Source organism: Saccopteryx bilineata, chromosome 6 (assembly GCF_036850765.1).
Source record: "Saccopteryx bilineata isolate mSacBil1 chromosome 6, mSacBil1_pri_phased_curated, whole genome shotgun sequence".
NCBI classification, from domain to species: domain Eukaryota; kingdom Metazoa; phylum Chordata; class Mammalia; order Chiroptera; family Emballonuridae; genus Saccopteryx; species Saccopteryx bilineata.
Window position 1 is genome coordinate 30,863,500 of NC_089495.1, and position 17,642 is coordinate 30,881,141.

The following is a 17,642-nucleotide window of genomic DNA, read 5'->3' on the forward strand; positions in this document are numbered from 1 at the left end:
AAATAGTACAGAAATACCTGCCATTTTGAGACTCAAAAGTTGAGCTGAAAAAGGCCACAGTAGAGGATGTTGAGTTGTTCAGAATGGTGGGTTACTGAAATGGCCCCAAAAGCCACTTGCGGGAACTGTGGGTAGACTGGAAGAGCTGTTCAAATGGCACAATAAAACAGGATTTTATACATATAGCAAACATTGACCCTTCCCTATCTAAACTAGTGTTTTTTGTTCATCATGGATTTTCCTTGCAATCAAGTTTGATTTTTTAAAAATACATTAAAATGTTATTTGATTATTGAGTTTTTGTTCCCTTACCCCTTTAGCTTTTCCACCATCCCAATCTTGACTCTGCATAGAATTTGGGAAAATTGGCAAGTTAAAATTAGATTTTATCAAAACAATATTTTGATTGGAGCAAAACAAACAGAAGCTTATTACTTTCTGGGTGTGTTAAGAGTAGGCCTTTTCAAAAGAGAAAAAGCTGATTATGGTGTGTATTCTGCTCACAAATCTATTTTGGCTATTTTGTAGCACCCTGCATATGTATGGATTATGTCTTTCAGTAGAGAGAATAAAATTCATAGATAATGTTCTCCAACTACAAAAATGTGTGAAATTGCTAAAAAGAGTTCTCTTGTTAATTAATAGTGGTGACAACAAAAGGTCTATTCTTATTACCTGTGGTTAAGATGAACAACTCAACCTACCTCTAAATCACCGTGTCTAAGTGATGAAGCAGCTATTATATACTTATGAATTATTCATGGCTTTTAAATTAGACATAACTAAATATATGAAAGGACTAAAGTAAATAAATATTGATGTCCTTCCTAATTTTAACATTCAACAATTCTTAATTAGGAATTGTTAAGATACTTGGGAACAGAGATACAGAATTCAGTATGGAATAAGAAGAGTTTAGTGAGTTAGAGTTTGGGTTTCTTATCAATATTTCATTATGGAGACTACTCTCCTGTTTTGTTTGGAACGAGAGCGAACTCTATTTTCACGCTGAGTAGGGAAGGAAATGAGAAAGTAAACAATTTAGCAGAATTAGAGAGGGCTGCTTACTCTTTTAACAATATAGAGCCATTTGAGTAATATTGCTGTTTATCTTTGTTTGGTACAGAAGAAAGTCTAGCAGGCTTAACAGGAAAGGATCTCCTTTTAATCATAGATATACCCCCAGCCTAACATTTAATGCTAGGTAATTATAAACCTCTCTAGGAATCACATTATTATTTCTAGAATGAGTCTATTATTTCTTTAATGATAATTTGAATTATGTATTATAATTTACTTATTTTTTTCATTTAGATTCTAAAGGTGCTCCATTTGCTTGTTTTGATGAAATAAATGCAAGTGGAGATAGATTTGGAAACTGTGGCAGTAAGCCCTGTCTTCTTGTGTATGTATTTATATAATTCTAATTTTGTTTGGAATGTAGGTTATATGTTCCTAAGATCTTAGAATATGTATATTATTGTGTACATACTAAAATGGTATTTTATACCAGGGTTTCTTTGTTTCATGATCTGAGCAAAACATTATTACCCATTGCCTACAAATAACATGTGCTTATAATGTTACAACAACAATGACCATAAAAATCGCCTCTGCATATTATTGTGATGAGCTAGATGTTGTGTTAGGTAGTTTATATACATTATATATTATAAGTATATACTTATATATACATCAGTTATTTATAATAAGAGTTATCTCATTTTACTAATGAAAAATTGAAGACCAGCAACCATTTGCTTAAATATCAGAAGCTAATATGAGAGAGATCAGGGCCATCAGATTGCAAAAACCATTAATTTTTCCTTTGTTACATTGCCTCACAAAACAAGAAGAGCTACATCATACATAAGTTGGTGTACTCAGAAAAATTTACTGAGAGGAAATTCTTGAAACTTAGATTTAAGTTAGTAAATACTTTTTTAATTTTGCTATATTGCCACTTTATGTTAAAGGATGCGACTTTTTTTTTTCTGCCTTATCTTTCTAGTAATGTTATGTGTGGAAAATTAGTTTGTACTTGGCCGTATAAAACATTAGTATCCCGTGCAAATTTATCTGTGATTTACACACATATACGGGATGATATGTGTGTATCTACGTTTCCAAATACAGACAAGGCACCTACAGCGTCAGTCACGACATATCTGGGACCTGAAGACAGAGATAAAACATTTGTAGAAGATGGCACTGCATGTGGTCCTGAAATGGTAATTAGAACCACAGAATTACGAGTGTTTCAAACATGTTTTATGGTAATATTTATTTTGACAATATATCAACCAATACACTTTTAAACAGCCTGAATGAAGTATTATTTAGTATAATATTTACCTATGGTAAGTATACAATTCATTGCTTTTAATTAATTTTTAGAGTTGCACAATCATCATCACATCCAATTTTAGAACATACTGTCACCATTTCCCTCTTTGTCCCCTTGTTCATCCTTACCCCTAAGCAACACATTCAGTTTCTTCTATTATTAATATCAAACACTAGTATGATATATTTGTCATAATCAATGAACCAATGTTGATACATGATTATTAATTAAATCTAATACTTCATTCAGATTTCCTTAGCTTTTATCTAAAATCTTTTTCTAAAATTCCACCCAGAGTACCACCTTGCATTTATTGGTTTTGTATACTTAGGCTCCTCTCGACAGTGGTGACAATTTCTTATAATTTCCTTGTTTTTGATGGTCTTGACAGTTTTGAGGAAAACTGGTAAGATATTCTCTAGAATGTCCTTCAATTAGGATTTGTTCGATGTTTTACTTATGATTAGTCTAGGTTTATGTGTTTTGGGGAAGAAAACCACGAAGCTAAAGTGCCCTTTTATCATATCATACCAAGTGTCCATACTTGTTGATGTTAATTAACTTTGATCACCTGGGGAGGTAATGTTTGCTAGATTTCTCACTGTAAATGATTTTTTCCCCTCCCATATTATACTTAATTGAAAGAAGTTACTATGTATAGCCCACACTTAACGAGTAGTAAGTTATAGTTCACCTTTTTATGAGCTCAGTATTTATTTAAATAATTTTGTATTCTCACTAGAAGTTTTATCTATTCCCCATTTTTTTATTCAATCATATTTTGTAATAGTATGGACTCATGGATATTATTGTTACAGTCTGGGTTATAATCCAATACTAAATGTCTTATATTTTGAGTACATTTTTAAAATAAGCTGTGAAATTTAGGTCAAGGTTTTGTTTTTGTCTGTGGATGTTGTATTAGGGTTCTCCAGAATAGCAGAATAGTGTGTGTATATACTATGTGTGTGTGTGTCTAATGTATGTGTGTCTATATATATGGATGTGTTTGTGTGTGCACATGTATATATAATTTATTTAAAGGGAGAAGGAGTGATTAAGGAATTAGTTCATGTGACTCCAAGGGCTGGCAAGTCCCAGATCTGTAGGTCAGGCAGGTAAGCTGGACATTCAGGCTAGAGTCAATGTTTCAGTCTTTTCTTTATTTTAAATTTTATTTAGAAAATTAAATTTAATATTTCAGTCTTGAGTTTCAATTCTGGAGAGCAGCAGGATGGGAAAGTAGGTTTCAGTCTGAGGGAGAATTCCTGCTTCCTTGGGAAAACCTCAATCTTTGCTCTTAAAGCCTTGAACTTATTACATGAGGTCTACCCACATTATGGAGGATAATTGCTTTACTCAAAGTATACAGATTTAAATGTTAATCACATCTGAAAAGGACTTTCACAGTAAAATCTAGACTAGTGTTTGACCAAACAGTTGTGCACCATAGACTAGGCAAGTTGACACATACAATTTACTCACAGATATGCAGTTGCCCTGGCATCACTGGTAAAAAAGGTTACCCTTCTTCCATTAAATTGCTTTTGCACTTTTGTTCAAAAGCAATTGATCTTATTTGTATGGGTCTATTTCTGGGGTTTTATATGCTGTTTTATTGGTTTTGCGTTCCATCACCAACATCACACTATTGATTCCATTAGCCTAATAGGAAGTCTTAAATCAGGCAGGGGAATTCTTCCATTTTATTATCAAGATTGTTTAGCTAGTTTATAGGTTGTGTCTTCCCATACAGATTTTAAAATAAACTTGTCTTTGCTTATAAGCATCCTTGCTGGGGTTTTGATAGGAATTACATTAAACCTGTATTAATTTGTAGAGAATTAGCATTTTAAGTTGAAACTTCAATCTATGAGCATAGTTTAGTTCTCCATTTGTTAAGGTCTAATTGCATTACTTTGAACAACATTTTGTAAACTTTACAAAACCAGTCCTGTACATGATTTGTTAAGGATGTATTCACCCCCCCAAGTCAAGTTTCTGTCCATCACCATTTTCCCCTCCTGCTCCTCCACCCCCTGAAATCACCACACTGTTTTCCATGAGATTTTCCTTTTTCTTTGTCCTTTTATGTTCAATTTTTCCAATGCCTCCCCTCTTACTATAAATGGGCTCTGTGTTTTAAAATTTTTATCTTGTCATGTTTGTTGTTATTTTGTATATATAATAGAAATGCAGTTACTTTTTGTGTGTGGAAAATGTAACAACATTGCTGAACTAACATTAATTTGAGGAGTTTTTTCAGACATGCCTTGGGAACTTTCTACATAAACAGTTGTAATTTGGAAATAGGAAAAATTTCCTTCTTTTCAATCTGTGTACCTTTTATTTCTTTTTTCTTGGTTTATGACAATGACTAGAACATACAGTACAATATTGAATATGAGTGGTAAAAGTTCACATCCTTGCCTTGTTCCTGATCTCAGGGGGAAAGCATTAGGTCTTTCATCGTTAAGCATAGTGTTAATTTTAGTTTTCTTGCTTTTGTTTTTGTTTTAGTACATGGATGAAGTGATGCTGTGGTAAATCTAGACTGAAAGTAATCTTATAGGGTGATCTGATCATAAATTCCTAACATGACAGGTCATAGTGGTTAGTCATGCCCCAGGTATATAACTTCTTTACAAAAGGTGTATCTTTGCTTTAAGCAAGCCCTGTCCTTGGACACCTTTGAAATGCTTCTTTTCTCAGACACTTGGAAGTATAACCACCCTCAAGAGAACATATAATCTTAACTGTCCTGTATGCCAATCCCTGTCTTGCTTTCTCCTACCTTCCTGTAATCTTCCTTTACTTCCTTCCCTCCTTAACTCCAAATGCATCAAAGAGACTGCAAACCGGTCATGCTGTGAAACATTTGAAATCTTGCTTTTCCACAGTGCCATTAGTTTGGCTCAAATAGAGTCATATACAAATTCTCTACCAATTTGGATTTTTCTTACATTGACAGGTAGATAACCTTTCTCATGTTAAAATAACTGTCTTCTACTGCTGACTTGTTGAGAGCTTTTTTCATAATTGTGTTTTGGATTTTTTTTTTTTTTTTTTTTACAGAGGCAGAGATAGACAGGGACAGACAGGAACGGAGAGAGATGAGAAGCATCAATCATCAGTTTCTCGTTGTACGTTGCGACTTCTTAGTTGTTCATTGATTGCTTTCTCACATGTGCCTTGACCGTGGGCCTTCAGCAGACCGAGTAACCCCCTGCTGGAACCAGCAACCTTGGGTCCAAGCTGGTGAGCTCTTTGCTCAAGCCAGATGAGCCCACACTCAAGCTGGCGACCTCGGGGTCTCGAACCTGGGTCCTTCGGCATCCCAGTCCGAGGCTCTATCCACTGCGCCACCACCTGGTCAGGCTGTGTTTTGGATTTTATCAAATTATTTTTTCTATGTCAATTGATGAGGTCATATATTTCTTTAATTGTTACAAGGATTATCATCATCTTAGTAAATTTTAGTCATTCATGATCCATTTCTTCTAAATTTTTGAATTTTATTTTTTTATTTTTTACTAAGAGAGAGAGTCAGAGAGAGGGATAGATAGGGACAGACAGACAGAAACGGAGAGAGATGAGAAGCATCAATCATTAGTTTTTCATTGCGACACCTTATTGTTCATTGATTGCTTTCTCATATGTGCCTTGACCGTGGGCCTTCAGCAGACTGAGTAACCCCTTGCTCAAGCCAGTGACCTTGGGTCCAAGCTGGTGAGCTTTGCTCAAACCAGATGAGCCCGCGCTCAAGCTGGCGACCTCAGGGTCTCGAATCTGGGTCCTTCCTCATCCCAGTCCGACGCTCTATCCACTGCGCAACCACCTGGTCAGGCCAACTTTGTAACTTTTTGCTTCATGTATTTTGCTTCATGTATTGAGACTGTGTTGTTTAATGTGTACACATTATGGGTCATGATTATTTTTGTTTAAATGATTCTTCTATTATTACATAATTTCCCTTTTTGTCACTGGCAATTTCCTTTGCTCTGATGTTTATATTACCAGATATTAATATAGTCACTGCTGCTCTTTTGTATTAATGTTCCATGGTATACTTTTTCCTCTCTTTTTACTTTAAACCTACCTATGCCATTGAACTTGAAGTCAGTTTTTGTAAGCATCAGATAGTTGGGTTGTGCTTTTTATACTGTGCCAACCTTTGTCTTTTGATTGGTGTATTTACCTTTAAGCTGTTATTGATATGTTATTATTTAGATCTACCATGCCATCCTTAGTTTCTTCTGGTGCTCCTTCTTATGTTTTCTTCTTTCTTGCCTTGCAGTAGGTTACTTAAGTATTTTTTAGGATTCTATCTTGATTTATTGATAGTGTTTATGAATGTATCTCATATCTTTGTATGGTTTTCATAATAATTATTCTTGGTATTACAATATACATATATAACTTAAGCAGTCATTGGTATCAACATTTTGCCACTTCAGATGAAATATGGAAACCTCAATTCCATTTAAGTCCCTTTACTTTCTTTACTTTTAAATATCACTGATGGTGTTATAATTCTTGTTTCTATTATTCAATATGATTTTTTAAAAGCTAATGAAAAAGATGGTCTATTAAATGTACACATATTTAAATGTTTTTACAGTTTGTTCCTTAATGATGATAGCCTATCTGGAAGAGAGCTTCTTTACTAAATGTGAGCTGGCCCTCTAAATCTAAAACAGATATCATAAAACAGGTATCTTCTATGATATTTTTCTTTCATATATTGTAGTCTTTATTCCAGAAGTCCTACTCAATTTTTCAAAGTATATTCTAGTACTCTTCTCAGTGTGACCTCCTTGAGCCTGTGGAGTATATTTGCACAGCTAGTCTTCTCTGTTAATTCCATCAACTTTATCATTAGTAATTATGACTCTGTTGGTTGTTTTTTTCTACTATTTCTGGGCCACACTTCCCTTCTTCTTCATATTTTTAGTAATGTTTGTGGAATGCTGAATTTTATAAATTTAATGTTGCTGAAGGCTTTTTTTGCTTTAAAGAGATTGAACTGTATTTTCACAGGAAGTTAAATTACTTGCAGATTAGTTTAATCCTTTTAATGACTATTGTTCAACATTTTTTAGGGCACAAAGTAAATTTCTAGGGTATAAATTTTACTATAGGCTAAATTTGTCCAACTTATAAGTTGTAACCCTTTTGTGGTGTCTACTGAATGTCCTCTGCATTCAATAAGATCTATTATTTGGGCTGTTAGAACCAATCCAGCCATGGCTGCAGGAGGGGAAGGAGAAGGGGAGATGAAAAAGGGAGCGAGGTGGAGAAGCAGATGGTTGCTTTTCCTGCGTGTTCTGACCTGATAGTGAACCTGGGAATACCACATGCCGGGCTGATGCTCTACCACTGAGCAAACTGGCCAAGACTAATATCATACTATTTTGATTATCATAGTTCTATAGTATAATTTGAAGTTAGGTATTGGGATACCTGCAGATTTGTTCTTTTTTCCTCAGAATTGTTTTGCCTGATTGGGATCTTTTGTGGTTCCATACAAATCTGATGATATTTTTTATTCTATTTCTTTAAAAAATGACATTAAGCTTTTGATGGGGATTGCATTAAATTCATATATTGCTTTGGGTAATACAGCCATTTTAACTGCGTTGCTCTTTTCAATCCATGAACATGGAATATCTTTCCATTTCATTGTGTCTTTTCGATCTCTTTTAATAATACTTTGTAGTTTTCAGTATATAGGTTTTTTACATGCTTTGTTAAGTTTGTTTCTTGGGTATTTTATTACTATGGTTGCAATTGTAAAAGGTATTTTTTATTTCTTTTTCTGAAGTTTTATTGTTAGTATCTAGAAAAGTAGTATATATTTGTATATTAATTTGTATCCTGTACCTATACTGTATTTGTTTAGCGTTTCTAAGTCTTTGGGGTTTTCTATATATAGATCATGTCAACTGCAAAAAGTGACACTTTTACTTCCTTTCTCCTAATTTCTATGCCTTTTACTTCTTTCTCTTGTCTGATTGCCCTGAGTAGAATTTCTAGAACCTTTTGAATAAGAGTGGTTAAGAGCGCATCCTTTTTTTGTTCAGTTTTTCACCATTGAGCATAATATTAGCTGAAGTTTTGACATATATGGCCTTTATTATGTTGAGGTATTTCTATCCCTATTTTATTGAGAGTTTTAAGCATAAATGAATGTTATACTTATTGAATGTCTTTTCTGCATCTATTGATAGGCTACAAGATTTTGTCCTTTTTTTGTTAATATTGTGTATTACATTTATCTATTTGAATATTTTGAACCATCCTTGTATCCATGGAATAAACCCCATTGATTGTGATGTATTATTTTATTTAATGTATTGTATTCAATTTGCTAGAATTTTGTTTAGAAATTTTGCTTCTGTATCCATCACAGATACTGCTCTGTAGTTTTCTTTTTTGTGTTGTCCTTGCTAGGGTTTCGTATCAGTGTTCTGTTTGTCTCATAAAATGTTTTAAAAAGGGCTGCCTCTTCTTCAATTTTCACAAGAGATTGAGAAGGATGTGTACCAATTCTTCTTTGAGTGCTATGTAGAATTCACTAATGAAGCTATAAGGTCCTGGACTTTTATTTTGGGGAGGTTTTTGATTGTTGTTATATTTTCCTCTCACTGTTTATCAGTATTATATTTGGGTTTTTCAGTTCTTTATAATTCAATCTAAGAAGCTTATATAGTTCTAGGAAGTTTTCCATTTCTTTTAGGTTATTGAATTTAGTGGCATATAGTCTTTTATAGTATTCTAGTATGATCTTTTGTATTTCTATGATATCTGTGGTAACTTCTCTTTCATTTTGGATTTTGTTTATATGAGTATTTCTGTTTTTTCCTTAGTGAATCTAGCCAGGAGTTTGTCGATTTTATTGATCTTTTCAAAGACCCAGTATTTTGTTGTATTAATTTTTTTCCATAATTTTTTTTCTCTATTTCATTTAGTTCTGCTCTAATTTTTACTATTTCCTTTCTTTTCCTGACTTTGAGTTGCCTTCCTTCTTCTTTTTCTAGTTCTTTTAGTTGTAATATAAGTTTGTTCACTTGGGATTTCTCTTATTTCTTGAGGTAAGGCCTACAATGATATAAACTTCCTTCTTATTTTGATATGTCACAATTGTCATTTTCATTTGTCTCTCTCTATCTCTCTGTGTCTGACTCTCTCTCTCTCTCTCTCTATATATATATATATATACACACACACACACACACACACACAACTTTCAATCTCTCCTTTTATTTCTTTAACTATGACATTTTTTAGTAGTATGTTATTTTATTGCCACATATTTGTAGGTTTACTTTTTTAAGTTGATTTTTAATTTCAAAGCATTGTGGTCAGAAAATATGCTTGGTATAATTTTTATATTCTTGAATGTATTGAGACTCGTTTTATGACCCAACATATCGTCTATTTCTGCTGAAGAATGTATAATGTGATGTCTTGGGTTAGAACTCTGAAAGGTTCTGTAAATATCAATTATATTCATTTGACTTAATGTGTCATTTAAGACAGGTTTCTAAATTGATTTCTCAGTTTGGAATTTTTATCTAGCACTTTCAATGCAGTATGAAGATCCCCATCTATGATTTTGTCTGTTTCTCCCTTCAGTTCTTTTTGTAGTTGGTTTATATATTTTGGTGATCCCTGATTCAGTGCATATATATTAAAAAGTGCTGTGTCTTCTTGATGTAGCGTCTACTTTATCATTATAAAATGTTCATCTTTGTCTCTTGTTATCTTAAAATCTGCTTTGTCGGATATAAGTATGGCTACTCCTGCTTTTCTGTGGATGTTATATGCTTCATGAATCATTTTTTAACCTTGTGCTTTGAGTTTACCTTTGTCTTTGCAGCTCAGATGTTTTGCCTGAAGGTAGCAGATGATTGGATTTTGTTTATTGATCCTATCTGCTACTTGTGCCTCTTTATTGGTGAATTCAGTCCACTTACATTTAGGATGATTATTAATGCATGAGGATTTTCATATAGCTATTTTATCTTTTCTTATTGTTGGGCAGATAAAATGTATTATGCTCACTTTGTTAAAGAGGCCATTGCCCAGGTGATATTAATGTGTGTTGAGAATTGTTGTAGCCTGAGGCTTGGTTTTGGGATTAAGCCTGTCCCACCCTTTTTGGTGTGAGGTGGTACAATCCTATCATGCCTCAGAGAAGTGACTTTGTATTAGAGACTTCCCTATTATGTATATTGGATTAAGGGTTTGGACTTGTACACTATAAAATGGAGGCAGAACGGGATTTGGCGCTTGGTTCCTGAGATTAGAAGAGAGAGCAGAGGAGAGCAGAGAAAGGCCACGTGGAGGAGGCCAGGAGAAGCAGCCAAGATGGCGGAGTGCTGAGTGAGATGCCAGTTTGTGTAGAGTTTGTATCTGGGATAAGGAAAGGAGATGGGGAACGGAGGTGAATAAGTCTGGTGAGCTAGAAACCTTTGATTCTAGGAAACTCGGATAAGTCAGTAGCTTTGTGAGCACTGAATGTGACTGGGTTTTGGAGCCCAGTGTGTATTTTTACTTGCCCGCCGGGTGCAAAGCTAGAATTAAAGACTATGGCCCATCAGTTTTTGGCTCCGCTGTTTCTTTGCCGACTGTCCGAATCCAATGCGAACCTGCATGAGCCAGGCAGCTCTGATGCTGGCCATGGCCCTGCCTCCTGGCTTTACATTTATAATTCTGTTCCTCTTTTGAATCTTTTCCTTTCTGTTTCTTTCTATAGTTTTTGTTTGGTGGTATTTCTTACGTCTTTCCTCTGTTTCCCTTTTTTTTTAAGTTATGTGTCTCAGTTTTGTTTTGCACATGTGTGTGTGGGGGTAGTTAACATTAGGTTATTGAAAGAAAGTTTCATATATACACAAGTCCTTTATCTTTTGAATGTCTAGTCTCTGTCATTCAGAACTTTGACCCCTTTCCTTTTATATTTTATTACAAATTATCCCTGTTTATGCTGTACGTTTGTTGGTTATCTTACTTGCAGTTTTGTGACATTTTGTTCCTTGTTTCAGGTAGAATAGCTCATTTGAATATTTCCTGCAGTGGGGGTTTTATGATGATAAAGCCCCTTAGCTTCTTTATGTCTGTAAAAGTGTTCATTTATTCTTCAAATTTAAAGAATAGCTTTTCTCTATATATTATTTTGGGCTGGTAATTCCTTTCTTTCAGTAATTTCAATATTTTGTTCCACTCTTTTCTGGCTTATAGAATTTCTTCTGTGACATAACAGAAAAATCTAATGGGCTTTCCTTTATATGTTATTTTTTTCATTTCCCTGGATGCCTTGAGAATTCTTTCTTTGTCATTAATTTTTTATAGTTTTAATACAATGTGCCTTGGAGAAGCCTTTTTGTATTGAGGTAACTAGGTATTCTGTGTGCTTCTTGGATTTGAGGATCTAGCTCTTTCCATAGGTTTGTGAAGTTCTCATCAATTATTTGTATGAATAAAATCTCTGTTTTTTCTGCCTCTCTTCTGGTGTGCCTATTATTCTTTTTTTAAAATTCATTTTAGAGGGGAGAGATAGAGATAGAGATAGAGATAGAGAGAGAGAGAAGGGGGGCAACAGGAAGCATCAGTTCCATATGTGCCTTGACCAGGCAGGCCTGGGGTTTTGAACCAGCGACCTTGGCGTTTCCAGGTCGATGCTTTATCCACTGCGCCACCACAGGTTAGGCATGCCTATTATTCTTATATAACCTTTTCTGATGGAGTCAGATAGTTCTCATTAGAGTTTTATGAATCTTTTTATGCTCAAGTGTCTCTATTCTTTTTTTAATTTTACTTTATTTTTTATTAATTTTAATTTATTGTGTTAACATGGATTCAAGTGTCCCATGGAATATAAATCCTCACCCACCCACCCCCGTGTCCCTATTTACACCCCTCTTGCCCCCCTCCTCCTAATTCCCTTTCCCCTTTCCTCTGGAATTTGCTGTCCTATTATTTGTATCTCTGTGTTATGTATATATAATTTTACTAATTCCTTCACCTTCTCTGGTCTCATCTTCTCATCCCCCCCACTCTGACAGCTATCCCACTGGTCCTTGTGACCCCACCTCTACCTCTATTTCATTCCTCAGTTCACTTTGTTCATTAGATTACATATATAAGTGAAATTATATGATATTTCTCTTACTCTGCCTGGCTTATTTCACTTAGCATAATAATCTCAGGTCCATCCATGCCATTGCAAAAGGTAAGATTCCTTCTTTTCATGGCTGCATAGTATTCCATTGTAAGTATGTGTATGTATGTGTGTGTGTGTGTGTATGTGTATATATATATATATACACACACTATAGCTTTTTAATCCACTCTTTCACTGATAGACATTTGGGCTCTTTCCAGATATTGGCTATTGTAAACAATGCTACAATAAACATGGAGGTGCAAATTTTTTTTTGAATCAAGTGATTTGGTATTCTTAGGATATATTCCAAATAATGAGATAGCTGGGTCAAAAGGAAGTTTCATTTTTAATTTCTTGAGGAAACACCATAGCGTTTTCCATAGTGGCTGAACAAGTCAGCATTCCCACCAGCTGTGCAGGAGGGTTGCCTTTTCTCCACACCCTTGCCAGCATTTATTGTGTGTTGATTTGTTAATGAACACCATTCTGACAGGTGTGAGGTGGTATCTCATTGTAGTTTTAATTTACATTTCTCTGATGATTAGTGACATTGAACATTTTTTCATATGCCTATTGGCCATCTGTATGTCCTCTTTGCAGAAATGTCTGTACAGTTCTTTTGCCTATTTTTTAATTGGATTGTTTACCTTCCTGGTGTTGAGTTTATAAATTTTGGTTATTAACTCCTTATCAGATATATTGGTAAAAATATTCTCACATGTGTGAATTTTCTTTTTATTTTGTTAATGGTCTCTTTTGCTGTACAAAAGGTTTTTAGTTTGATATAGTTTCATTTGTTTATTTTGTCCTTTATTTCACTTGCCTATGGAAATATGTGGGCAAAAATATTGCTACGAGAGATATCGGAGAGTTTACTGCCTATGTTTTCTTCCAAGATATTTATGGTTTCGAGACTTACATTTAAGTCTTTTATCCATTTTGAGTTTATTTTTGTGACTGGTGTAAGTTGGTGGTCTAGTTTCATTTTTCTGCAGGTAGCCGTCCAATTTTCCCAACACCATTTGTTAAAGTGGCTGTCTTTATTCCATTGTATGCTCTTACCTCCTTTGTCAAATATCAATTGTCCATAAAGGTGTGGGTTTATTTCTGGGTTCTCTGTTCTGTTCCATTGATCTATATGCCTGTTCTTATGCCAGTACCAAGCTGTTTTCAGTACAATGGCATTGTAGGATAATTTGATATAAGGAAGTGTGATACCTCACACTTTATTCTTCCTTTTCAAGATTCCTGAGGCTATTCATGTTCTTTTTTGGTTCCATATAAATTTTTGAAATATTTGTTCTATATCTTTGAAGTATGCCATTGGCATTTTAAAAGAATGGCATTAAACTTATAGATTTCTTTGAGTAATATAGACATTTTAATGATGTTTATTCTTCCTCTCCATGAACATGATATATGCTTCCACTTGTTTGTATCTTCTTTGATTTTTGTGATCAATGTTTTATAATTTTCCAAGTACAAGTCTTTTACCTCCTTTGTTAAATTTATTCCTAGGTACTTTATATTTTTTGTTGCAATAGTGAAGAGGATTGTTTTCTTATTTTTTCTTTTAGACAGCCTATTGTTGGTGTATAAATATGCCACCAATTTCTGAATATTAATTTTATATCCTGCCACCTTGCCGAATTCATTTTTCAGGTCTAGTAGTTTGTTGACTGTAGGGTTTTCTATGTACAGTATCATGTCATCAGCAAATAATGATAGTTTTATTTTTTGTTTCTTTGTTTTTCAATTTGGATGCCTTTTATTTATTCTTCTTGTTTGATTGCTGTGGCTAGGACTTCCAGAACTATGTTGAATAAGAGTGGTGAAAGGGGGTACCTCTGCCCTGTTCCTGATCTTAAGAGGATTGCCTTTAATTTTTGCCCATTGAGTATGATGTTGGCTGTGGGTTTTTCATAGATGGCCTTTATCATGTTGAGGTATCTTTTCTGTATTCCCACTTTGCTGAGAGTTTTGATTATAAATGAGTGCTTTATTTTATCAAATCTTTTTCTGCATCTATTGATATAATCATGTGATTTTTATCTTTCCTTTTGTTTATGTGATGAATCAAATTGATTGATTTGCAAATATTGTACCACCCTTGCTTCCCCAGAATAAATCCCACTTGATCATGATGTATAATTTTTTTTTATGTATTGCTGGATCTGGTTTACTAATATTTTGTTGAGAATTTTAGCATCTAAGTTCATCATGGATATTGGCCTAAAGTTTTCTTTCTTTGTAGTATCTTGACCTGGTTTTGGAATAAGGATGATACTTGCCTCAGAAAAAGAGTTGGAAGTCCCCTTCTTTTTGGATTTTTTGAAATAGCTTGAGGAGGATAGGTGTTAGCTTTGCATGTTTGGTAAAATTTGCTTGTTAAGCCATTCAGTCCAGAAATTTTGTTTGCTGGGAGGTCTTTGATAACTGTTTCAATTTCATTTGTTGTAATCGGTCTGTTTAGGTTTTCTGACTCTTCCAGATTGAGTTTTGGAAGATTGTATGTTTCTAGGAATTTATGCATGTCACCTAGGTTGTCCAATTTTTAGCCATATACATCTTCATAGTATATTTTTACAATCCTTTGTATTTCTGCAGTGTCAGTTGTTACTTCTACACTTTCACCTCTAATTTTATTTATTTGAGTTCTCTTTCTGTTTTTCCTGATGAGTCTGGTTAAAGGTTCATCAATCTTGTTTATCTGTTCAAAAAACCAGCTCTTGGTTTCATTGATCTTTTGTATTTTTTTTTTTAGCATCTATGTCATTTAGTTCCACTCTAATTTATTATTTCCTTTCTTCTACTTTCTCTGGGCTTTATTTGTTGTTCTTTTTCTAGTTCTTTTAGATTTATGGTTAAGTTGTTTATTTGAGCTTTTTCTTGCTTCTTAAGGTATGCCTGTAATGCTATGAACTTCTCTCTCATGACTGCTTTTGCTGTGCCCCATAAATTTTGAGTTGTTGTATGTTCATTTTCAGTTGTTTCAAGGAAATTTTTTATTTCTTCTTTGATCTCTTTGTTAACTCATTCATTATTTAATAACATGCTATGTAGCCTGCAAGTGTTTGAATGTTTTTCAATTTTTCTAGTGTAGTTGATTTCTAGTTTCATGCCATTGTAGTCAGAGAAGATGCTTGATATGATTTAAATCTTCTTAAATTTATTGAACCTTGTTTTGTGTCCTAAGATGTGGTCTATCCTTGAGTATGTACTATGAGCACTTGAAAAGAATGTATTATATATTCTTCTGCTTTAGGGTGGAAGGTTCTGAAGATGTCAATTAAATTAAGTTGATTTAGTGTGCCATTTAAGGTTGCTGTTTCTTTGTTAATTTTCTGTCTGGACAATATATCCATTGATGTTAGTGGATTATGAAACCCCCTACTATTATAGTATTGTTTTGATCTTGCCCTTTATATTTGTCAAAATATGCTTTATATATATATATATATATATATATATATATATATATATATATATATACTTACAATGGTTATATCCTCTGGTTAGATTGCTCTTTTTATCACTATGTAGGGACCATCTTTATCCCTTACTATAGCCTTTGTTTTAAAGGCTATTTTGTTAGATGTAAGTATTGCTACCCCAGCTTTTTTTTTTAATTTCCATTTTCTTAAAATATTTTTTTCCCTTGCTTCACTTTCAGTCTATGTGTATCTTTTTTTTTGAAGTGGGTCTCTTTTAAATAGCATATGTATGGATCCTGTTTTCTTATCCATGCAGCTGCCCTGTATCTTTTGATTCGAGCATTTAATTCACTTACATTTAAGCTTATTATTGATATGTACTTATTTATTGCCATTTTATTTTTAAATCTACAATCCTTTTACTCCTTATTTCTTTTTTCCTTTGCTCTTTTTACATCAGGCCCCTTAACATTTCTTGCAATACTGGTTTGGTTATAATGAATTCCTTGAGGTTTTTTCTTTGTCTGAAAAGTTTTTGTTTCTCCTTCAATTTTTAACAATAGCCTTGCTGGATAAAGAAGTGTTGGTTGTAGGTTCTTGTTTTGCATCACTTTGAATATTTCTTGCTAATCCCTTAAGGCCCAAGGTGTTTTTGTTGAGAAGTCAAATGTCATCCTTATGAGGCTCCTTTTTAAGTAATTAACTGCTTCTCTCTTGCAGCTTTTAGTCTTCTTTCTTTGTCTATTACCTTTGGCATTTTAATTATGATGTATCTTGTTGTAGGCCTTTTTGGGTTCATCTTTAATGGGGCTCTCTGTGCTTCTTGAACATGTATGACTTTTTCCTTCACTAATTTAGGGAAATTTTCAGCTATGATTTCTTCAAACAAGTTCTCTATTCCATTTTTTATCCTCTTCTCCTTCAGGAACTCTTATGATGTGGGTGTTGTTTCTTGTCATGTTGCACAGAGCTCTCTTAAAGTTTGCTCAGACTTTTTGAGTCTCTTAATTTTACTGCTCTACTTCTGTGCTTATGTTTATTTTGTCTTCTATATCATTGATGATTCTATCCTCTGCTTCACCTAGCCTTCTGTTAATTCCTTCTAGTGCAGTATTTATTTTTGATATTGTATTTGTCATTTCTGACTAGTTCTTTTTTATTATTTCAATGTCCATTTTGATGCTTACTATCTCTTTATTTGGGTCCTAATTATGTCCATTCATTGTTGCTCTAAGATCCTTGAGCATCCTAAAAATTATTATTTTAAATTCTGCATCTGTTAGTTTGATTACTTCTGTTTCATTTAGATCTTTTTCTGGGGATTTCACTTGTTGATTCATTTGGTTCACATTTCTTTGTCTACCCATTTTGTCTTTGTATAGATTCCTCCTTTGGGTGTGCTGCTTGTGTAGCTAGCTAAGTTTAGGGTTGGTGCTGTCTGCCACCAGCTACCAGTTGTGTTGGTTCTAGATCTTCTTGGGTTAGTGTCAGCTATTGTTTGTAACCTGCTGTGGACTACTTGTCTGCAGCTATTGCTTTTTTTTGCTGTTTTTGTCTGCATTTTCTGTGCCTGAGTAGTGTGGGAGGGGCCAACCTGTGTATAAGGATCAGCTTAGAGCTGAAAGCAGCTCCATAAAAACTACAAGCTCCGCAATATTTGTCTCCACTGTTCAGCTGCTCCACCTCCTCTTGC

The 17,642-nt window shown here is 33.9% G+C and overlaps 1 protein-coding gene across 1 annotated transcript in view; it reads left to right on the plus strand.

Annotated features, from left to right (window-relative positions):
* LOC136309276 (disintegrin and metalloproteinase domain-containing protein 5-like) overlaps nucleotides 1-17,642 on the plus strand; it is a 114,709-nt gene that overhangs the window by 64,471 nt on the left and 32,596 nt on the right. The window contains exons 7-8 of the mRNA XM_066237504.1: nucleotides 1,315-1,405; nucleotides 2,012-2,231. Of these exons, the coding sequence (XP_066093601.1) occupies nucleotides 1,315-1,405; nucleotides 2,012-2,231 (311 nt within the window). The remainder of the gene's footprint in view (nucleotides 1-1,314; nucleotides 1,406-2,011; nucleotides 2,232-17,642) is intronic.